The sequence below is a fragment of the Dreissena polymorpha genome, chromosome 4, assembly GCF_020536995.1.
Source record: "Dreissena polymorpha isolate Duluth1 chromosome 4, UMN_Dpol_1.0, whole genome shotgun sequence".
In the NCBI taxonomy this organism is placed as follows: domain Eukaryota; kingdom Metazoa; phylum Mollusca; class Bivalvia; order Myida; family Dreissenidae; genus Dreissena; species Dreissena polymorpha.
This window is the reverse complement of record NC_068358.1, coordinates 33,047,764-33,073,548: the sequence shown is the minus strand read 5'-3', so window position 1 is coordinate 33,073,548 and position 25,785 is coordinate 33,047,764. Positions and strand designations below refer to the sequence as shown.

The following is a 25,785-nucleotide window of genomic DNA, read 5'->3' as shown; positions in this document are numbered from 1 at the left end:
ATGCTTAACAACTAACATTCTCTAAAATGAAATTCAGTGCAGATTATGGATATTAAATCGATCGAAATCGATAACGAAACAATATATTGGAACGCAATTGATATTGATACATATGTTTGAACATGTCCATGCCCTTATATGCAGATGAAAACAGTCAGCTCCTTTCACAGATGTATATAAAGGTACTTAATAAGTCCATTGCTACGAATACATATTGTATTAAGAGAGAAGCATCGATAAAGTAGTCATCATATAGAAACATGGACCGTATGGAAAATTTACCTAATATGTAAAACAAATCTATACTTCCTCAAGATATAAAGATACACTTCCAAAACCACTTTAAATCGTGGTAAAATAACTAAACGCCAACGCATGAGCAACCCTGAATATTAAAATGAAACAAACTACAAATTAAGGGTTCACTTCATTTATGCAAGTAAAATATGTAAATTCTCTCGCAGACCTGGGCATGAGACTAAGTGGAAACTAATTTTAAAATATGGAAATTTAAAATTCATAACTCTTCGAAATGCAGTTGAAACCACAAGTCGCTTGTTACGCCATAATCCGTGGCAGGAGCTATACACGATTTGCTGCTTGATAATTGAAAATAATCTGTAGATCAGATCTCTTTAAAGCGAGGCTTTATTGCTCATGTACGTATTTTACCTTATTTTATTTTAAAGAAACGTTTGCTTTTATAACAACGTTGGTTTGAAACGTCATGATGTGGCAGAAATTGCTAGAATAAAGTAGATAACTCTTGAAAGAAAACACTCGTTCCTATTGCCACAATACAATGACAGAATGGTAGAAATTAAAAATAAAACCTATAAACTCTGTCCTAAGTGACCGTATAAGCTAACATTTACAGACTTCACGGGTAGTATTTAGATAACTAATAACTAACGCAATTTAAAGACACACACTGGGTCGGATTATAATTTGTTCGCTTGCGAATAAATATAATATCCTAACAATGAAATAAAGCCAAAATAATACGTTGTAAATAATTAAATTAAAAACAAAGGTTTGAATTGTTGTTGTTGTTTGTTGTCAATTGTTCGTTGCATATAAAAATTATACTACGGGATATCACATCATTTGTGTCATCATATTGCGTAACATCCTTTTCGCATGACGGTGGTCTCTAAAAATATCTTTGTTTCTTACAGATGGAAAATCTTACCACAGTACTTTTCGGCACGAAATTGAGGTCCTACTGTGGTATTTATACCAAACTGGCAAACTACGGTAGCCTATTCAGTCTTTCAAAAACGATTTCCATACCGACTGAAAGAGTACGGCAAATATTTGGTGTTATATGATGAAACGATTACCGGTTGATCATTGACACTTAATTATTTCGATATTTTTTATTTCCTCATCTTGAAAGCAAAACTGTGTTATCAACGTTTATCGATAGTCCAGTGTGTCTTCTCCGGACGGTTTTGTAACGAGTTCAAGTGCGAAGTATTGTAACGTAACGAATATTTGGGGCATTATTGAAATAATATAATAATCGAAATTTGTATCGACGCACTAAACCAAATTTCATACAATCTTCAAAAGGCAGTCACGCCTAGATCGACATTTTATTGCATCGGGTATCATGTTTACCCTGTTTGTCAAAACCTCGGTCTATTCCTTATGTCTTTGTTATTTGTCCGTTACATACGTCATATTTACGTTGCAGTTGTTAGACACGTAACGTGCACACGGCCAATCAGAATTTGCGCACGTTAAAATCGACTGTTTCCAGTATTATATGGTGCAATCAGCATGATCGAACCGGAAATAAACATTATACGAAAATCACTTGCCAACATAACAACAACAAAGCGACATGGACTCAGGTCAGTTGTTTCAATAAATGGTGGCAATCAGAGAAAGGAAATTAAAAATTGAGAAAGTTATCAAAAGAAAGTAAAATTCGTCATGCCAATGAATTTTAAAAGATTTTTTTAAGAAATTCACGTTAGTATGAATTATTATATTATAAGTATTTAGAACCTAGTAAGGGCACATTTTTCAGGATCATAAATAAATAAATTTTAAATGGTTGGTATTTTTGTTAAGTGTCATTTAATTTAAAACGTACGAGGAAATAAGAATATTTGAGAAGAGTTACATAAATTTTGACATTATTGACATGAAGAAATTAGAGGCGAACATATAATTGAAATCTGAAACAGCTTTTTTTAATTTTGTCAATTTACCCAAACGTGAAAAGGCCGCTTTGAAAAACTTACCTAATTTTGAACTATTATAATATTTATAAAGTAAGAAGGTACATTTATACATTAGAAAGTCTCAGAATTTTACATCAGCGTATGTATGTTATCAATAAAGATATTTGTGACGAACAAATTATGAAGAGCATTTTAAGTATTTTACATAACTGTTTTTATTATTACAATCAAGGAATTAGGGACCGGCATATAAATTAAAATTTAGAGACAAAAACATCAGAATACTTGAATAATTTTACATGGTTGTATGCATAATTAGAATAAGGAAGTAAACAACTTACACATTGAGGATATTAAAAAATTGCATATAGTTGTTGACATTATCAGAATTAGGCTATTTTGGAGACAAAATTAAGTATAAAAAAGAAAATAAAGTCAAAGTAGAGTCAATTCGGAAGACAGACAATAAGCATAAACAAATGTCACTATATATTATCATAATCATAATTACTTGTTTAGTGTATTTATTTAAGGTCTTGTTAAATGAGTTTAATGGTCTTGTGTAATGTGAAGTCAGAGATAAGTGTGCTCGGCCCCCTGTCACGTGCAGTTAAAATATGCTATTATATGCACATAAAATGTCTAATAGCAATGTACCTTTTAGTTTAAGGATGCACGGATCTAACATTTAATCGGCTACCATTTCTTAATATTACACAGAGAAATATTGATGGAAAATGCTATTGCATTAAATTTATGTGGACATGGCTGACAAATCGGCGTGTGAACATATCGCATCCGGGGTTCTGATCAAAACCTTGTTATCTTCATGATTGAGAGAATTTATCCTGTTCCGTTGAAGCATCATGTAACGATGTGGACAGAAGATGCAATATTGCATAAGAATTATTTCAATAGATTAGGGAATAAACCCTTATTTTGAGATATGTAGGCATTAAAGTAATGATACTATTATAATTGTTGTATATAAAAAGAAAACTGTCTGTCTCTCCACAAAGCATGTTGTAGTTGATTGTAATTGATAAAAAAAATTAAGTCAAAGTATTCAACGATTAGGTATGTCATTATGAAATGTGCCTTAGGCGTACATGCGTAAATTAAGTGTAGGAATGCAAAACACAGGTATAAGCCGATCAATTAGCCTGTCATTCTAAATATTCCCTATCGGCATATGGTAGTGGTAAACGTGAGATTTATGAAGTCACGATATATTTTAAATAACTGATGCATGTATTAACACAACGCAAATGAAAGATCGAGATTTCAAGTGTACCCAAATAAAGATTGACATCGCGAAACAACGCCTTACACAACGAAATGAAGACCATACTACGCAAATAGCATGGGGAATCACTGTGTTTTACTCACAAAGTGAACACATGGTTCTCTTGATAACAGAAGACCCAACGCCAGAAGATCTCGAACGACAAAAAGTGACGGAACACTGGAAAAAATACTAATGACGTTAAACACAATAGAGTGGATGCATGTTGTTCATCTAATTGATGTGCGTGGATAGCGCATCCGAAGTCAACTTGATATTCGGCACACAAAGCCATCAAAAGGAAAAATCTTCTTGTAAGCATTATGGCCAATAGAAGATCTTAATGTACTGATAGAAATGATGACACTGGAACCAAAAACAACAATACACACAGCAACGCAAACAACAACAACGATGGTTGAAACGAAAACAACAATGGACGACGCAATATAACCTCTGATGGCAGATCGGAATCACCAAACGCATGCGATTCACAACGGACGAGATGGCAATCGGCTATTCGGCAGTGATAGACCCGACATCGTATTCGCCGCGAGCGACAACTTCAATAGGTTACAATACACTAAATGATCGCTTCATGTAGGGCTGTACTCTCTAAAAAAATATCATAGTTGACAGGAAGGCATGTTTTACACTTTTTACCATTATTCAGGTGTTATCTTGCGGAGATAATGGTAGGGCATGAATAGGTGCTCACTACTGAATCCCTGAAATATGATACACTTGAAGACTATAGTAAACCATTGCACTAGAAAAGGTTACATTCCACTAAGAAACGGCCGAAAATAAAAGTTGCAAAAACAGTCGATTTTGATTTGTGTCAAGTTCTTTCTTGCATTGTACATGACATATCTTTTTTATTGCATAAATCGATTCCGCTTAGAATGGCCTTTAAGAAAAGGTATGGTTATGGGGGTCTCTATGTGCAAAATGTTGAATTAATTTTCGCTCAAAGTTGTCGCTTTTACATTGAATTATATAGGGAAACTATTTGGTGTATTATGACCTAAACGCAAAACCAGGCCTAGTCACAAAGAAGCTGTATTTACAGAAAATCATCATTTTTTTAGTGAGATATGATGCGTTTTGGCAAATTTCACGGAATAAGTGCGTTTGTTTCACGAATTTAAGGAGCATCGTGAGATTTTAAGAAAAAAATACGTTTTCAGAGGAAAATAAGAAAAAAAATGTACAAAAACTCGTCTTGAGCATCTCAAATCGCAACAATTTGTGCTGAAAGAGCTCATGAACACGTTTTAATAGTTGTTTACTTCTTTTTCTACATAGCTTGTAACAATATTCCAGTATTTTGACCGATTGTAATTATTTAGGGTAATCGTTTTACGCCTGAACGCCCGTAATAAATCAAAGCTCCGAACGCGAAAGCCACATGGCTTATCAGGCGTTATAATAAAATGCATTTTCAAGCATTTCTACGTGAAAGATCGGTCTGAAAATTGGCATGCACATAGAAAATAGGTTTATAAGTATCGAGAAGTGCTTATTTTTCGCGATGTTAACAGTAAACGTTGTCTTATAGGTTACAATACACTAAATGATCGCTTCATGTAGGGCTGTACTCTCTAAACAAATATCATAGTTGACAGGAAGGCATGTTTTACACTTTTTACCATTATTCAGGTGTTATCTTGCGGAGATAATGGTAGGGCATGAATAGGTGTTCACTACTGAATCCCTGAAATATGATACACTTGAAGACTATAGTAAACCATTGCACTAGAAAAGGTTACATTCCACTAAGAAACGGCCGAAAATAAAAGTTGCAAAAACAGTCGATTTTGATTTGTGTCAAGTTCTTTCTTGCATTGTACATGACATATCTTTTTTATTGCATAAATCGATTCCGCTTAGAATGGCCTTTAAGAAAAGGTATGGTTATGGGGGTCTCTATGTGCAAAATGTTGAATTTATTTTCGCTCAAAGTTGTCGCTTTTACATTGAATTATATAGGGAAACTATTTGGTGTATTATGACCTAAACGCAAAACCAGGCCTAGTCACAAAGAAGCTGTATTTACAGAAAATCATCATTTTTTTAGTGAGATATGATGCGTTTTGGCAAATTTCACGGAATAAGTGCGTTTGTTTCACGAATTTAAGGAGCATCGTGAGATTTTAAGAAAAAAATACGTTTTCAGAGGAAAATAAGAAAAAAAATGTACAAAAACTCGTCTTGAGCATCTCAAATCGCAACAATTTGTGCTGAAAGAGCTCATGAACACGTTTTAATAGTTGTTTACTTCTTTTTCTACATAGCTTGTAACAATATTCCAGTATTTTGACCGATTGTTATTATTTAGGGTAATCGTTTTACGCCTGAACGCCCGTAATAAATCAAAGCTCCGAACGCGAAAGCCACATGGCTTATCAGGCGTTATAATAAAATGCATTTTCAAGCATTTCTACGTGAAAGATCGGTCTGAAAATTGGCATGCACATAGAAAATAGGTTTATAAGTATCGAGAAGTGCTTATTTTTCGCGATGTTAACAGTAAACGTTGTCTTATAGGTTACAATACACTAAATGATCGCTTCATGTAGGGCTGTACTCTCTAAAAAAATATCATAGTTGACAGGAAGGCATGTTTTACACTTTTTACCATTATTCAGGTGTTATCTTGCGGAGATAATGGTAGGGCATGAATAGGTGTTCACTACTGAATCCCTGAAATATGATACACTTGAAGACTATAGTAAACCATTGCACTAGAAAAGGTTACATTCCACTAAGAAACGGCCGAAAATAAAAGTTGCAAAAACAGTCGATTTTGATTTGTGTCAAGTTCTTTCTTGCATTGTACATGACATATCTTTTTTATTGCATAAATCGATTCCGCTTAGAATGGCCTTTAAGAAAAGGTATGGTTATGGGGGTCTCTATGTGCAAAATGTTGAATTTATTTTCGCTCAAAGTTGTCGCTTTTACATTGAATTATATAGGGAAACTATTTGGTGTATTATGACCAATACTACATGGGCGATACCATATGTACAGATGGCCAACGATCAACGACATCGGACCTGCGGTAGGCTCCACTTCATTTCGATTGACTTTTACATTGTATAACAATACCTAATGTAGCAGAGACGTTCGTAAAAATTGTATCGTTATCCGCAGATGTTTCATCATATAGGTGTTTTTATGAACGATGTTTTAATGTACATCGTAATTCAAAAGTAACATTTTAAAGATTTGATTACTTCATAAAATAAAAAAATCAAATTAAGGGTGAAGGTTATGTAACGTTACGAATATTTGGGGCATTATTAAATAAATATAATAATTGGAATTTGTACCAACGCAATAAACCAAGTTTCATACAATCTTCAAAATGCAGTCACGCCTAGATCAACATTGCCTCGGGTATCAAACGTCAATAAGTACCGGGCACGAGTCCCTTGTTTGTTAAAACATCGGTCAATCTGTATGTATTCGTTATGCACCCGTTGCATACGTCATATTTACGTTGCAGTTGTTAGGAACGTGACGGTATCATTTAAACATCACACATTAATGCAGAAAATGATCACACCAAATACTTTTGTTGTTTTCTGCTGAGTTTGTGCGAAAATGGACACATTATTTCCGATTGTCAGGAATATTCCCAATGAAATGCTTTTTGTCGAAATTAACCTGCTAAAACACCCGCCAAAAAATACCACCACATGACGAAATAGCACACTAATCACCAAACAAATACTATGTGACTATGACGTCGTATTTTTATAACGCACTTGGAAGCGCGAGACGTATTATTCGCAAAAACTTCAGTAAAGCCTTTGCAAAATTCTTTAAATAAACAACCAATGAAATTTCACATATCCAAAAGCCAGTGCCTTACAAATGGAATAATGTAAAGATTTGACCTCTAACTGAAGTAAACTAAGGATACGTAGCACCTAGTTGACTCTTTCTCTGTTCAAATGCAGATTGATTGTAAACTGTTTACTAACGTATCTCAGGAGACATACTAGACATATGCAACAGTTTGCCATCAATACTCGATGTTTCAGCTTTGCGATTTCGACCAATATCCTAACCAATAACGTGTAATTCCTCTACCCCCCACCACCCCCCGCCCCTGTCACAAATATTTTTGTACAAATGTACTATCTACTGCGATGTAATCGTAAATTTGCGATTTTTCTAAGGTTTTCAATGGGTCAATACTTTCTCATTAAATACAGGTAGAAAAATCACGTTTTTAAATAATTTTATTTATCAAAAAGGTTAACATTTTTGTTGTTTTTGTCACTTGATAGTCGCATATTCACCGCGTGAAATGTGTTTAAGCGAATATTGATAAATTATTTCCACTTGTCACGATTTTGTTCAACTAGCAGCGTATTACGTATCATTATGAAAAATAATCAAGTGGAATTTATGTGCATTTAAAATTAAACATTTTTCTTTTAATATTTTGTTTCTTTACATAATGAAATAATGGTTATACTGATCACGCAGTAAAATAGTATCAGGCTGTCAAGTGACCTTTTTTTTAAAAGTAGGAAAAAATAGGAACTACTTTTGAAAGAAAAGTAGGAAAAAAGTAGGAAAAAGTAGGAATTTTTCCCTCAAAAGTAGGAATACATAATACTTATTTTTTAGACACAGGTCCAGGAAACATAGCTTGAAACAGAGTAGGAGTGCCATCACATGTTCTGTATGGATACCTACTTGAAGCTACCTTAAGGGCCCAGATGATTTCAGCCTTTTGTATCTGTTCCTTGTGTGATGGATGTACTTGCATACAGATAGATTTATCCCCACCACCCTGAGAGCTGCTTGGTTTGTGGCACTTCCAAACAAACGCTTTTGTGAATTATCATGCATGTTTTTCATGTTTTCCTTGTGTTTTTATCCATCTGCATGACTTATCAGTTGATTAGCACCAGAATTACTACAAGATGGACTTCATTCAGACAGTACAATATCTTGCAAACTTATTGCCGGTATCTCTCTTTTACCATGATCCAAGTGTTTTTCCACTGTTGTCCAACTTCTCCATCCGTGAAGGGTTAAACTTTGTTTTCCCACTAGGCATTTTAGCACTTCTAGTGTATCTATGATAATTAAGTTTCAAGCAAAGCTACCCTGATAAAGAAGTATAATTAGATGCTGTTCATTTTGGTGTATCATCAAATAAGTGTTTAGAGGTCTTCTGTGTATCGATATAAAATGGTAATATATTGTGCATGTTATATCCTTAAGCAGAAAACCAAATTTATTTAGTGATACACCAACTTGTTGTACAAGATTAATACTAGTATATAAAGCAGTGTCAATGCTCTGCTACAACTACATTGTGAAACCTTTAAATTGACAATAGGGTGCAGTTATAATGACTTAAGTTACATTCAAAATGACTGGTCATTGCAGAGCAGATTATGCAAGTGGAGATATGACCTTATCACCTGACATCTTTTATGACATCATTGATTGGGTAATGAAACAGTTGATCTAGATTGTTTATTCCAGTTTCAAATAATGTTTTTTTTTACATTATTGATGACTTCGCGGGAGTTTTAAATGCCGTTTACTAATTTTAATACTACGCTGTAACACCTTGAAGTTACCTCACTAGCAATCGCATCATTATACAAGAATTGTGTTTGTCAGAAACACAATGCCCACTATTGCGCCGCTTTGAAATAAAATTTCAATATATCATATTGCAGGTTTAGAAATTATTTCCCTTTTAAAGCTTATTACTTCCCTTGGATTGTATTTTTTACTTTTGACCTTGAAGGATGACCTTCACCTTTCACGACTTGAAATGTGCAGCTTCATGAGATATACATGCATGCCAAATATCAAGTTGCTATCTTCAATATTGCAAAAGTTATGGCCCATATTAAAGTTTTCAGACGGACACACAGACAGACAGACAAACGGACTGACAGTACAACTGCTATATGCCACTCTACCGGGAGCATAAAAATGAATCAGGGCATTTAGGCTCTGTGCATTTATCTTTAATTACTAAACATGATGTACCTATGATATCAATAGAACATCATATCCGTTGTCATGTAATACAGAATTTATTACATTTGTAAATGATGAAAACTCGGCAAAGCATCAGTTTTATCTTTTTTCCAATAACTTGTGTAATAAATTCCATATTACATAACCACTCATGCAATACATGTATCTCTATATCTGTACATTCCAAACAGCAATATCATGTAAACATGCATAAGGTTTGGTTAAATTGTTGTCAATGGAAACAAAATAAAACTGGAATAAACAATGGGTTCCCTCAGCTCGTGAATCACTGGGAACTGTGTAAGATAGTGAAGTCTGCAGTGTACAAATGCTAAGGAAGTAAACATGGCACTATTGAAGGCACTATTGTTACTTAAAAAAAAAACGTGTCAATAATTTCAAAAGTTACATAAGAAATAAATAGTTATGCTTCCTGAAGAGGTGCTAGCAGTCAGGTCTCATCTAGATGAATGCACATTAACAGGGATAAAGTCATGCCATAGATTCATTCATCCTGCAAGTTTACTAAATAAACTCTTAATTTTTTTTCTCCATTGAAAATGAAAAAGTAGGAATAGTAGGAAGATTTGGTAAAAAAATAGGAAAAAGTAGGATCCTAATGAAAAAGTAGGAAATAGTAGGAAAAAGTAGGAAAAAGTATGACCGCTTGACAACCTGTAGTATATTAATTTTCCCCGTTTTACACCCGTTGAACTGAAAGAATAGACTGTGTGTGTGCGAGTGCGCGCGTGTGTGTGCGTATGTGCGCTTGTGTGTGCGCGTGTGTGTATGTGTGATTGCGTGCGTGCGTGCGTGCGCGGGTGTGTGTGTGTTATAGCTGGTATCCCGGAAAAATAGCCTTTTGGTAAAAAAACACACACCGTATCATCCGTTATTATTTAAATAAAGCTATCATTGGTTGATATAATGGACCAGCGTTGTTTGTACCATGGTGATTAGTGGGTTTCTAACCTCGAGCGAATTTCGGGATCCGTCTATTGAGAACCTAAGAACCTTTCCCAGCCTTTCAGATTTTCCCACCCCCGCTGTACTACTAGAAATCAGTCAATCGCCATCAAAGAGGTTACGCAAAAGGCGCTTAAAGAATTGTTTGTGACTTTTCTATATACGATCTTGTCAAAATTATTCCATTTAACACGATATTTATAATATGTGTCAATTTGTTAATGATTGTAGTTCAAGAACTGAAACCGCGCCGCGAACTCTTTCTCGGCACGGATGCGGCAGTTATCAGGTTTTGAGTCTCTAACAAATCTTGCTTGCAAAACTTGCTATTAGCCTGTCAAATGCCAAATGTAGGTAAGTGATGGATACACTTAAAAATGTATACAGGGACATCTTTTAAAAGAAAAATAAATATAAAGTGGCTTACCGAGTGAAAATATCAGCTACTCCTTCACGAAAAACACTAAAACGACGCCATCTTGGAAGTAAGTTCCAACTAACCTCACTAAAACACGGAACGCACCCTTGTACGCATGCCCCCCCCCCCCCTCCCTGAAGCTAAGCCTTATAAATTTACGTTCGATGATGGATCTGTTAGCTTTTACAGAGCAAAATATAATTTACAAAAGCCACGTGCAACTTTTCTGTGCACCTGGCAGCCGTTACCGTCACTGTTTGGTTTATACTGTAAAATACGTTTTGGATGAGCATGTTTTCTGTCTTAAAATATCTATGACAATATCGGGAATTACTTGCTCTACCTTCCGTTCTGGATAAGAAGACGATTTATTGTTTAAATTTCTATGTTTTTTTCTATCCCCAAATCAGTTAAAATAACGGTCTATGGGAAATTCATCTCACTAACACTATGATAATTACTGAGGTCAATTTAATGGTTGTAATTATTAGCTGCAGGTTCTTAATTTAAATACTACTTTACAATCATAAAATGTAGACATATATCTGAAAACGTCGGTTTTGCTACAAAATATATATGTATCTCACCCCTGATAACCACTACTAAAGTAATCAGTCTTTACAATAATCGCTATTATGCAATAACAATAATAACTATGCAAATAGTGTAAAGGATAAATTGTCACAAGCAAAACTGTAAAGATTACAGAATTTCTAAAACCTGAATTATTGTTTCTACTATTACAGCAGTCTTTATTTAAAGCAGTGTTCTGACAGAAGCATCATTAAGCCTGTATGTATACGCTCTTGTAATATGTTTGATATGGTCGTAGACTATCCGTTATTTTCAAGTATAATATGTTGGTGATTCGGGCATAGAAAATAGACAGTATTAGAAGACCACGGTCGCTCAATGATTTATTTTATACGACTATTGTATTAAAACAGTTTTTTACCATATAAAAAGTAAAAAGTGTCATAAGAAAAACATTTATTAAAAAGTAGGGTTGTAGTGTTAAATTAAGTATTTATACATTAAGAAAGCGCCTTCCATCTCAACTATGCATTTGCAATAAGTTGTAATTGCAACACTACTTTCTCATTATGCATCATACAATTGACAATACCTTTAACGTCCACGTTAAAATAACATAAACAAAGCTATTTTAAATGAAACAAACATAAAAAGAAAGGTTCTATGCAGAATTTTGTCGACAAATGCTAGACGTGTGTCTATTACTAAACTCAAAATGATCTAAACTCCTGTTCAAAATATTGAAGTGATTATATAAAAGCATGAAAGTTATGTCGTAAAGAAAGAATTAATCTCTCATTAACAAATACATAAATAATAAAACAATTTTTCAGTTAATTTATTAGGTTTTGATGAGGATCGGCCAATCTTATTTGCCGTCGCAGCAGCAGAAGTTGGGTCCGCAGAACGAGCCGAGACAGGAGTTGTATCTGTAAGTCTTCAGGCCGGCTCTTCCGGTCTCCGCATTACCCAGCACGTTGTCCGGTTGGTAAACGTGAAGAGCGTTAAAGCACGTTGCGCTGGAAACGGAGGGGCGGTTTAAGACGGTATCTAGTTTGATGGGTAATATATTTTAGTACGTAACAAAATATGGATTGGCGAATTTGAAAAACAAATGCTTTCGTTTGTTATAAAGTTACATCAGGCACAATAGGATTATCTGAATGTGTACTTATCAATAATATGCATGCCGCCTAGAACCGACCTGCATCAAAATTATTAAGAGATGTTCACTATTGCATGTCCCTGTGTTGCGCAATATACACACTTTATAATTATATCAAACAATATTTATCTTCATGTACCTTTTCTACATATAGTTCGGTAAAAATTGCCGTGTTTCAAGCCCTTATGACAATCATATTTATCCTGTTCAACCCAAAGTTGAATGATGTATATCTGTCCATTTCGTTCTTCCTGGGAAACCAGTTCGGATGATAGCTGGTACCCGTGTTAAATAGTTTATCATGCGAAAACGAATTCCATTGTATAACCGCCTGTGACCCTGATGTCCTATAATTTAATAGTCGCCTTCCTTTCCTTACAGTTTACCAACATACCGATTAAGATGACCTTATTTCGAAGCGTTCTTTAGACAAACCAATTTCATGATAAAACGTCTTAGTTACCATGATCTTCCTATTATTCAAAACTCGTCTTCCTTTCCTTACAGTTTACCAACATACCGATTTAGATGACCTTATATAAAAGCGTTGTCTAGACAAACCAATTTCATGATAATAAGTCTCTGTGACCTTGACCTTTTAGCTGCTTACTACAAAATCAATTTTCTTCTTCTCCTACCAAGTAAACCGTCTAAAAAACTATGTGAAAATAAAGATTATGGTGCAAGCCCCTATGAACTTGCCCTTTTACCTGTTGACCTCATATCAATTGGCGTCTACCATATCCCCCCCCCCGCAAGTAACAATTATAGCAATTTTATCTACAGGCCCCTCAAGCCGCCGGTCGCAAAGCAATTTAATACCATAAATAAGAAACTTCTTCGATTTTAAAGGGGCCTTTTCGCGTTTTGGTAAGTTGACTAAATTAAAAAAAAATCAGATTCGCAATTTTTTGCTGTAGTTATGTTGTTTGTGGGGAAACAGTAATACTGAACATTTACCATGCTCTAAAATATCCATTATATGCTTTTTTCACGATTTAAAACCCTGAAAATTATAAAGCGTTGCAACGCAAAACGATTGTATACTTTTGAGAGTTCTATTGTTGTCGTTATATTTTGGGATACTACGAGAATTGCTTATATAAAGTATAAAATACAATGTATATCACTTATTGTGTGAGCACTGGTGGTCGAGTAGTCTAAGCAATATACTTTTACTCCAGGGTCAGTGGTTCGAGCCCAGATGAAGGTTTTCTTTTTCTTTAATTGTATTCTTGTTTTTTACTGGAGCTTTTTAAATCCAATGTTTACATTTATCAATATCAAGCAGTTAATGACAAACTTCAATACGTGCCAAATTCTGTGAAAAGGTCCCTAAATTAGGGCTAAATACTGAATACTTAGGATTTGTTTTTCTTATGATATCTTCTTGTTGAACTGATTTTCAATGATTGAAATGTATGGTTCAATTTTGGCTGTCTTAAATTATTTAGAACTATGCTATCGATGAGTCATTCTCATTAGTCAATGTTTGTTAACCTGACACTCTTGCACAGGTCCTCGCAGGAGACAGTCTGGTTGGAGCACGTGCGTCGCACAGCTTTCACGTAACCTCCTTCGGAACGTATTGCGGTGCACGTGGCCTGAGCGATCTCGTCTGTGAAACTGAACGCTGTCGCGTACTTGTCGTCTGCACTGCTACTCTTATCGCAGCCTGGTTAATGCATGTAAATAAGGATAAACATAATCAACATCATGTCAGGTAAAAGCATCTGGATAACGTCTAAGAGAGTTAAGTCGCAATAAAATGCGCTTCATGTATACATTTTACAGGAACAGAACTTGATTTGACTATAAATATAAAGCACTTTAAGTGTATGTATTTTTTAACTTCTGACACAGTAAAGTCGCAATAAAATGCGCTTTGTGTATACATGTTTCATAGTTCTTCTTGAATGCTCTGAGCTTTTATGGGTTCATACGTTAAGCTCAGAGTTCTTCTTGATTAAACCAAATTCAATTAAAAAAGAATAGGTCTCAAGTTTGTCTATAAAATCGAATTCAATCAACCTAAAACCGCGTAACAAACACAATACCTGTTACAATCGTCGTGAATCGATATCAATTTGCGTGTTGTTTGTGGATAAATGCTCAAAACAAAAAGTTGATAAAACAAAAACGTTTTCAAACCGAAAGCCGAAGTTTTGAATTGACGATTCGATCTATCTTACGGACGTTTCGGAGAAAGTCAGTGTATAACGATTGGTTGATGAGACACGAGATCAATCTCGCGGGGATTCCGGTGATAATCGATTGCCTATTTTCGAATTCGGAATACTCGGCTTTTTCCATTGCAAAATCTTACACATTTTCATGAACCGTTGACGTGTTTGAAACTTTGGATTAATATCATTATTATGCGAGCACACCAGATCACGTAAGTTGTTGTAATTTGCACATTAAAAATTAGTAATTGCAACTAACATGTTTCACAGACAGAACTTTATTTGGATAAAAATATATAGTGATTTTTGTAAACTTGTTTTTGAATCTGAAAGGGGTTTTCTTGTGCCTTCATTTACAGCTTATTATGAGGTATAGTATAAATTTAATTTTGCTTACATTTAAAGATCATGTCAACACAGGGAGCAAAACATTTTCACATAATTACGACATGAAAGGATAAGATGGAAAACCGGTAGGGAACTTTATTTTTTAACCATATGTAGTTTTGCACAAATTGAAGCGCAACATATATGGTTATTGTGGTGTTATTTTCAAGAAAACTTTAAAATAACACATTGAAATCAGTAACACAAACACGATCACCTGCAAACTGCACAGCGTTACACGGACGCTGGTCAGTCTCCGTCTGCAGGACAACGCTGCCCGCGGTCATGTTCCGAAATCTCGTCTGAACTCTCGCGCCCTCGGTCACGCTCCGGTTGCACGAGAAATCGCACTGACCCCACTCGCCCCAGCTTCCCCAAGTCCTCTGTTTCATGTCTACACAGAGATACACAAGACATGTATAAATAGACTGTGTTACTTAAGTACTATTTTCATGGGCAGAGTTCTTAATGAACATGTGATGAACTTAATGAACTTAATTAACATGATTTTACCTATTTCCTGAATTATTCATCTGACTGCTTATCCAAGGTTGCAATTTACAACCCGACACAGACTTGCAAATTTGCATCTTCTAGGTTTCTTGAAGTATACACACACGTTATACTGAGCGGTTAACCTATAAGCCAGATGCGTTCGAGAATAAATCACAGACGTCTCCGCACCAAGACTTATTAATAATATTAACAGGATGTAAAAAGTATTTCAATTACATAAACCGTTAATTTATTTAAAAAAATCTAAAAACCCATGCAATAAATAGTGGAAATAATGGAATAGTTGAAATCAGTGAATAATCATGTACACGAATATTGCTTAGTTTAATGTACTTTTCTGCCTTCCTAATATAAATAGACACTCCTCCATAAAGAAACGTAAGCGCCAATTTAAGATGCGTAACAGTAGAATTTATTAAACTGAATAGTTCGGTTGGGGGCGTAAACGGGGAGTTTACCGGATTAGGTGAGGTGAGTTGGAATTTTGTAAGTTCCAACTAACTTCACTTAAACCCGGTAAGTTCCCGTTAACGCATTCCCGCCCCGCCCCCCCTCCTGAAGCTAAGCCTTATGAATCTTCTTTCGATTGATCTGTTCGATTTTACGGAGCAGAAAACAATTAACAAGTACCACGTTCATTTTTTTCTGTGCACATGGCAGCCGTCACCGTGACTGTTCGGTTTATACATTAAGATCAGTTTTGGTTAAGAATAGTTTCTGTCTTAAAATATCGATGACAATATGAGGAAACCGCCTGCTCAAATTTCCACTCTGGATCAGCAGTATCTTTATTGATTAAATCAGTGCGGAGGATTCCGGAGAAGTTGATGCATCAATTTTGCTGCTATACCTTCTATTCGCTTGCTTAGATTAGTGATCTCCGCCTTCTGCTCGGCGACAGTTCCCTCCAACAACGTTTGCCTGGCTTCCAACATTGCAACTCTTTGAAGAATCTTCGCGGAAATAAACATTCGTTATTTTTAATAAAGTGTAACACTATTTCTATATGGTCATCACTATTTTAGTAACATGAGATGCATTGTCACGAGCGAAATACATTTAGGACAGGAATGACGCACATTCGACTATATCTAGCGGTCAATAAAATATTTATTATACACGAACTGATTATGAAAACAGCTTATATAAACAGGTTCAATAAGCCTATATAGTAAGAAATAATTTAACGACCAAAAATTAATGGACATTTTTATATCCCGTTTATTGTTATATTTTTAATGGTTATGAGTCTATGTTAATGTGATGGATAACGCTGTTTACTCCCTAAAACAAGTAGGTCAGCACCAAGGTCACCATTTTTGTATAAAACGGACCGTGTTGAGACCTCTATTCGAGCCATTCAAGCCAAGGCAGCGAGCCATTCAAGCCAAGCGGTTTTGAATAAGCACAAGTGAATATCCCAATTTCTGGCTTCACGGGATAGTGCAAGAGAGACGGACATTTGGACATCTGTTTTTCTGGACGGATTATATTTTGTGTTGGAGTATCTTGTTTATTTCTTTTCTGATTATTTCTTGTCTCAATGTCTTAAAGAAGAATTACAATACAAATAAGAATAAAATACATTTACAATACAATATTTAATCAAGAATAAAAGTTGTTATATGCTACAAAAAGACTTGTTGCCTTATTATGCAAACTGATGAATAATCTACGAATCTGGAACATTTAAGTCAAATCAAAAAATTACACAACGCGACTTAAAACGAACTTTGCGAAACAATAGATTATCATTTTACACGCCGTGACGCAATATAGTCAAAAAGTGCCACATAAGATAATCATTTTTGGTGCGACGTGCCAGGATATTCAAAAGTTTGCAAAAGTTTGCAGGCAACAGCATATCTATTTTTGGAGCCGTGTGACAGCAGCAGACGACAAGAAGCAGTGTAACATTTCGCTTTACAGTGGGACGCCACGATAGACAGCAATAACCATTCATCGACACGCTAGGAAAGCAGACGACATTAACACATTTTCTTTCAGCGGTAACAACAACAACAACAACAACGACTTTGACGACGGGAGCGGCGGACAACCTACACGACAACGACCGGAAACAGCGACGAACATTTTGATTTATATGTATTATAGAGATTTAATTAGTAGTTGACAATTGTTAATAGTTTTATTTGATCGTTCGTCAAAAAGTTGTAATTCTGTTACTCTTGTATCTTCGATGCAATTGAGTAATTAAATAGTAATTAAATTAAATGCGTTTTAATTCCCTTTTATTATTGTTTAATTTGAGTTACAATGCTATGACGTTAAATTTTATTTACACTTAAATGTATTATGAATATTGCTGGGCCAAGTGTGAGGTTGAGCGCTCTATAACCAGGTTTAAACCCCCAATGCTTTGCATTGACCGTTCCAAGGCGGTGACCCCAGCTTTATTCATATTTTGTGTTTATGTTGGTTTGTATTGTGCTGTATTGTGCTGTTTTGTACTGTTTGGGCAATCGGTCACTTGCCTTAAATAAAGGACCAACTAATTGTTTTTAATAAAAATTCAATACTGCTCCAGCAGCTGGAGTTTCACTTCTTTATATTGTTAAACAAATAATTCTTATTATTATTTAGATATTGGTTTAATAATTACAGGTCACGCACATTATCGGTGGAGCTTTCCTGAGAAACGTTTGCCGGAAGCTGAGAAGGGCATTTTGTCACGTGAGCCGGAGTCAGGTCAGAACTTTTTTCTGTCTCAGTTCTTTTGACCTACTTGCCAACTTGTTAAACACTCATATTTAAGGTTGAGCTGGTTAATACCCACATTTTAGGTTACGCTGTTCAGTCTTTACATTTTAGGTTTAAGAAATAAGGTTACGGTTTTTAAGAAAATAATATAAAGATGGCCACTGGATCGCAACAAACACCATTTCAAGTACTGGCTGAAAGTTTTATTAACTTGCCGGACACTTTATATGCAAACACAGCTTTAACACAGTTACCACGATTTTCGGGAAAATCGTCGGAATTCCATGATTGGACATTAGAATTAGAGAGATTTTTTATGATTCATAATTGCGATGAGGCTAGGAAAATTAAAATAGTTTTTCAGACGGCTTCAGGCCCAGTCTGTGAATTTTTAAAGCGATTATTAACCACAAACCCTGAAGTTAGGTACATTGACTTAAAAGTTGAATTGAAAATGCGATACGGGGATATAACTGACCCACAATACGCCTTAAAGCTATTTAGGAACGTAAAGCAACGTGCAGGGGAAAATGTTGCAAATTATGGTGAACGCCTGTTGATGTTAGCTAGGGATGCATGTGAGGGTGAACTCGATGAGAGGGATCCCATGCAACGAATTTTAGTAGGCCAATTCACTGATGGGTTGATTGATCAACCTGTTAGAAATAAATTAATACGGAGTAATCCGAGTAATCTAACGGAAGCTGTTAATATGGCCCTAAAGGAGCAAAATATCTTAAAGAAGGTAAACATGAGAAAAGGTCACGGGGGATATGGATCAAATGATATCTATCCACTAATAGGGATGTAAGTTACGAACATTTAAAAACAACACAAATATAATACTAATAATAATAATAATAATAATAATAATAATAATAATAATAATAATAATAATAATAATAATAATAATAGTAGTAGAAATAATAAATAAAATAATAATAAAAATAGTAAAATAAATAAATAAAATAATAATAAAAATAGTAAAATAGCGGAATGAATGGTTCACGCTAGAAATTAAAAATGTGTTGGAGTCGTAAACGTAGTAAAATAGCGGAATATACGGTTCACGCTAGAAATGTGAAATGTGTAGACATAGATACATGAAATGTACCGCAAGAACGCCTCGAGGAAAGTAGAGGTAAGCGTAGGTCTATACAGGTCGTAACCCCGAGCTATGGAGACGACTCGGAGGTAGGCGAAATTAATTAGGCGATGTGATAGCTATATGAGTTCTCATATTGATGATAAAAGGGAGGGTCGTATGTCGGACAATGATGAGACGCCCTTAGCGAAATTGATTAAGCGACGTGTTTATAGCGCAGTAATTCATCGGATAGTAAAGATGAAATACCTTTGGCCAAGCGTAGGTCAGAGCGTATGCGTGAACACGAAAAGGTCAAATTCGGGTGATAGAAATGATCACTCCGATATGGAGGTTAATGTAATCGAATACGCAAGTCCGCGGTCGATTAAGAAACATCACTCCGATAAAAATGACGTTGTAATTGATTTAATCCGAAAGATGTTAAAGTAAATTCAAACAAGTTTTAATTGATTTAATCAGAAAAATGTTAAAGTAAATTCAAACAAGTTTATACGTCAGGAACGAGCTTTATTTGATTTTGGATCAGATATATTAAGAGCAGTTTTGGTGTTGCTAAAGATAGCGATATTCAGCAGATCTGTTCTGTTTTAAGTACTCTTCATCAGATACAATTACGTTTAATGCATGTTAGTTCACAGTCTTTAACGCTGCTGAATCTCACACAAAACGCGGTAAAAGAAAATCGCAACTCGTTAAAGGACGTAATAAACACCCTTAATAAAGTTGAAGTAAGATTACGTAACGTAACTGACGAGGTTAACGCCAGGTTACTTGAAACTAATAATTTCATGGTAACATATTTTCATTTGGATCTTCTTATTCAAGAAGTAAGGGATTTAATGTCACGAGCAACCCTTATGTTTGAACATTTAGATAATCAACTTACTGCCTTAAGTTTAGGACATTTGTCACCGAATTTAATTCCTCCTTATCAGTTAAAGGATTTACTTTTAGAAGTCAAGAATGAATTACCACCGTTGAATACGTTACCGTTTGACATCGAGAAGGAAATTTTAGAATACTATAAATACCTTCCATTATCGGGCGTTATCGAAAATAACAAAATGGTCATGGTAGTAAAAATACCATTAAATGAGCAGTATGAATACTATCAAATGTACAGTATCATTAATATCCCGCTCACATTGGCAAATGCGACAAAAGGTCAAGTAACGTCGAATATGGCCGTAGCGAAGTATGACATTCCATACGCCGGTATAGCGATAAACTCGAAGCAAACGAGATACGCATTACTTGAGACAGGAGAGATAAATAATTGTGTTGGGGCACCATTTTGTCAATTAATGAAACCTCTTTATCCGATTGAATTATCAAGCACATGTATTGTTCATATATTCATGAATAAACAAGATTTAATAGCTGAACATTGCAGGGAATTGGTTAAACCCAATGTAAAGCTACCTTACGCTGAATATATTACTAATGGTGTTTGGGTTGTGGTGACATCAAAATCACTGAGGTTATCTATCACTTGCAAACGTGAAAACAATTTAGAGTCGAGTTGGTCAACGATTAACCCACCGTTTGACATAATTACTATTCCTCAAGGATGTACGGCAATTAATGATCTAATTACGTTGTCAGCCACATTTGATTACCGATCTACCGCTACCATTACTGATGATTTTGTACAAATCATGAAGAAAACACTTAATATATCTTCATTATCTATATGGAAAGAGTTCAATGAAAAAGTGATTGATTATGGGACGATTGAAATACCCAAAACACTCCCTTCTGTAGATTTTATTCCCATGGATTCATTGTTAAATGAAATAGAAATCGCAAGGCAATATAGCACGAAAAATAAATTGAACATGCTTTCATTCATTACTACGGGTGTAGTTACGTTGATTATCATAGGTGTATTAGCCTATATCATTAAGGTCAAATGTAGAAATAGATGTAACAGGAAATTCTTTAAGAAATTTAGGTACTTTGGCAAAAGGTCAAGGACTGAGATGGGTCCTGACGAGGTTTTGATGGCGAGCATAAATGCCTCAGCCCCGGTAAAGGAAAACTCCACTGATATAGTGGGGCCATCAAAGAATAAAACAAACCTCAATTACATTGCTTTGTATCCTAAAATTCAGGAGACCGAAACTTAGGATTTGTTTTACTATGATATGTTAAATTGTATGTCTGTATATTTGCATAAACCGAGGAACACTGGAGACACGTGCAGGGTGACCACGGTTGATCACTAAGCCGCCGGGTGTTATGACATTCTTGACCGGGCGACTTGTGCAACGAAGGCGATTAGTGAACCAATTGACATTTGTGGCACGTGTAGACTCTTGACTTAATAGTGAACTTGTGTGACTTACAAAAGTGTTTCCATTTATGATAGGCCTTTACATTCATAGTTAGACTTTGTTTTATAGTAGGACTTGACTTGTTAACGGACTTTGTGTTTATTATAGGATATTGTGTTTGTTATAGGACTTTGTGTTTATTGTAGTACTTTATACTTAATCATATCCTGATAACATACTTATTCATTGAATGACTTTGTGTCTGTTTGTATAAGATTTATTATTTAAAGTGACACTTTGGTGTAGGGTTTGCATTTTCATGTTATATTATTTGATATGGTGTTTCATGTTGATGAAAATTTATGTATTGTTGTTTGATATGCATTGTGACGACATAGCATAGGATTTCTCTGACATTGACTTTGAGGACGGTTTGGAAAAAGAATAAAACCCTTAATTATTTTTCTTAGAAAGGGGCGTATGTAACACTATTTCTATATGGTCATCACTATTTTAGTAACATGAGATGCATTGTCACGAGCGAAATACATTTAGGACAGGAATGACGCACATTCGACTATATCTAGCGGTCAATAAAATATTTATTATACACGAACTGATTATGAAAACAGCTTATATAAACAGGTTCAATAAGCCTATATAGTAAGAAATAATTTAACGACCAAAAATTAATGGACATTTTTATATCCCGTTTATTGTTATATTTTTAATGGTTATGAGTTTATGTTAATGTGATGGATAACGCTGTTTACTCCCTAAAACAAGTAGGTCAGCACCAAGGTCACCATTTTTGTATAAAACGGACCGTGTTGAGACCTCTATTCGAGCCATTCGAGCCAAGGCAGCGAGCCATTCAAGCCAAGCGGTTTTGAATAAGCACAAGTGAATATCCCAATTTCTGGCTTCACGGGATAGTGCAAGAGAGACGAACATTTGGACATTTGTTTTTCTGGACGGATTATATTTTGTGTTGGAGTATCTTGTTTATTTCTTTTCTGATTATTTCTTGTCTCAATGTCTTAAAGAAGAATTACAATACAAATAAGAATAAAATACATTTACAATACAATATTTAATCAAGAATAAAAGTTGTTATATGCTACAAAAAGACTTGTTGCCTTATTATGCAAACTGATGAATAATCTACGAATCTGGAACATTTAAGTCAAATCAAAAAATTACACAACGCGACTTAAAACGAACTTTGCGAAACAATAGATTATCATTTTACACGCCGTGACGCAATATAGTCACAAAGTGCCACAAAAGCACATTCTTGCCCTGCATTCTTGACCTGCATTTTTGCCCTGCATTTCATTTTGTTTCATACTTTTGTAAAAAAAAGGAACATAAATCAAATTTGCACAATCATTTTTGTGCTTAAGAAGATAACAACTGGTTGGAGGTGAAGCTCAATAATTGTATTTCAAACTTATAATAATAATAAAATAAAAAATAAGATGATGATGATATTTATTTTTAATAATAATAATAATAAGGATGCTGATTAATTAACAGTATCAATATTGTCACGAGTGAATTGAAATCGACGATAACCTACAAAAATATATATAATAATAATGTATGTTTTTTTTAACCGTATGTTAACATTTTAATGAACTTAAAATGCAGAAATTCGTTGGAAATACAACGTGTTTACATCAAAATAATGACATCATTTCGCAGTGAAAGTATTGGCAATTTAACTATTAGTTTCACTTTTACAAACAGCGAATTACCAGTTTTAAATAACTAATATCTCACAATAAACCGCTTGAAAGCATAACATAATAATTGATTGCATTTAAGCATACAGCATTTATGCTTTACCTGATAATCATTTGCAGCCCAAGTCCAAGTCCAAGAATTAATCTGCGAAAGGCGTTCTTGTCCGACAGTTTTCTCCCAAACGAGTAACAATAAAACCGCTACTATAGGTATTTTCAAGTTCATTGCAAATATATTTTCAGCGTTCAAATTTGTAGACAGTATAAAATCACTATTTAACCAGACAAGAGGTTTCATACAGTATGAAAGAACTAAAACAAAGAAAGAACCTAAGTATCTGAGTCACAATAATGGTATAGCTAAGTTGAGAGTGTGCTTGAATACCGGAAGTTCAACTGCAAACTGCTCAATAAACTTAATTACAGTAAAGTTTTCAATCGTGATACATCGGCTATCTCGGATTCCTCCGTAAGATAGGCCTCGTGGCTAACGGTCGCCATATTGCCTTGTATTACTACTTTACTACCCAAAAGGTTGTCAGTCTATTGTTATGAGGCTGTATACGATGCGCGTTGAAATAGCGCCAAACTTTTTACCGAAACTTTGATATTAAGAGCACTATGAACGTTCATTTGTGTTGCATTTTGACCTATTATCCAAGTGATTTACTTTTCCATTATTATTTAATCACCCTATCATCCAATTTTTAAGATGAAATTACGGTGTTTACAAAACCAACCAAACCGAAAGTGGAACTTGATGCATTACGTTTCGCGATGTAAACATTAAATATTTGTTCAGTTTGAGGAAGCGAATCGATAATAGACGGTGGAATATGTATGCAATACAGACTATCATTGCCGATTCTAGTACTGGCTAAAAAATACTTTTTATGACAGGTCATGTATAGAACGTTAATCAAAATAGTGACCATAAATCACTACAAATGTCTGGGTTGATCATTAATATAATTAATGCACGTTTCTGATCTAATGCCTGTATCTAGTTGTAATTGCCATGATATTGATAAAATTAAAACGTTTTTATCATATATTAACATTACATGTTTTATTTTTATCATTTAGGTAATATATGATTGTATCATTATCATCATTAAATATTCTGAAAATAATCTAAATTATCATGATTACTTTAAAGTAGAATTTTTAAATTTTTCTCATTATTTTTAATGAATTTCCACATTTGCTTGATTCAAAATAAAATGTATTAATAAGGGTTTCAGTTTTTAATTTTTATCCAATTTTTAGTTCGATTAAATTTAAAGTACTAACTACATACATGTATTTGAAATGCTCTTGAATTCGTTTCCTGGGCCTAGAACCAGTACTTGGGTGTCTTTTGGAGATTTCTTAAGAATGCTCCCACACTGGGGATCAAACCAGTGACCTCCAGATCATTAGGTGGACACCACATCCATTACACATCAGCGACCTTTTATGACAGGTCATGTATAGAACGTTAATGTCTGGGTTGTTCATTAACCCATTTATGCCCAGTGGATTCTCGCATCCTTCTAAATTGGATCAATTTATTTCCAAAAGTAGGGGTGTCTGGTATATTTATTTCTATATTTAGAATATTTCTTACAGAAATTTCTTTAAGCCAACAGCGCAGACCCAGATGAGACGCCGCATTATGCGGCGTCTCATCTGGGTCTACGCTGTTTGCAATGTCCTGGGTTAATATAATTAATGCACGTTTCTGATCTTATTGCCTGTATCTAGTTGTAATTACCATGATATTGATAAAATTACAACGTTTTTTTTCATAAATTAACATTACATGTTTTATTTTTATCATTTAGGGAATATATAATTGTATCATTATCATCATAAAATATTCTGAAAATGATCTAAATTATCATGATTACTTTAAAGTAGAATTTTTAAAGTTTACTCATTATTTTAATGAATTTGCACATTTGCTTGATTCAAAATAAAATGTATTAATAAGGGTTTCAGTTGTTAGTTTTAACCCATTTTTAGTTCGATTAAATTTAAAGTACTAACTACGTACATGTATGTGAAATGCTCTTGAGTTCGTTTCCTGGGCCTAGAACCAGTACTTGGGTGTCTCTTGGAGATTTCTTAAGAATGCTCCCACACTGGGGATCAAACCAGTAACCTCCAGATCATTAGGTGGACACCACATCCATTACACATCAGCGACCTTTAATTAGTAAATTACTTTAGTATTGCAGCATTATATAATGTAATGTTGCTACATAT

General features: G+C 34.6%; 1 protein-coding gene across 1 annotated transcript; it reads right to left on the bottom strand.

The window, feature by feature from the left end:
- Positions 1–11,798: 11,798 nt before the first annotated feature.
- Positions 11,799–23,883, bottom strand: LOC127876734 (uncharacterized). Its single transcript, XM_052422166.1, has 5 exons — positions 23,639–23,883; positions 16,533–16,635; positions 15,384–15,560; positions 14,094–14,268; positions 11,799–12,447 (listed from the first exon to the last, which is right to left on the bottom strand). The coding sequence occupies exons 1-5, from the start codon at positions 23,831–23,833 to the stop codon at positions 12,297–12,299; spliced, it is 801 nt and encodes a 266-aa protein (XP_052278126.1). The 5' UTR covers positions 23,834–23,883; the 3' UTR covers positions 11,799–12,296.
- Positions 23,884–25,785: the final 1,902 nt, after the last annotated feature.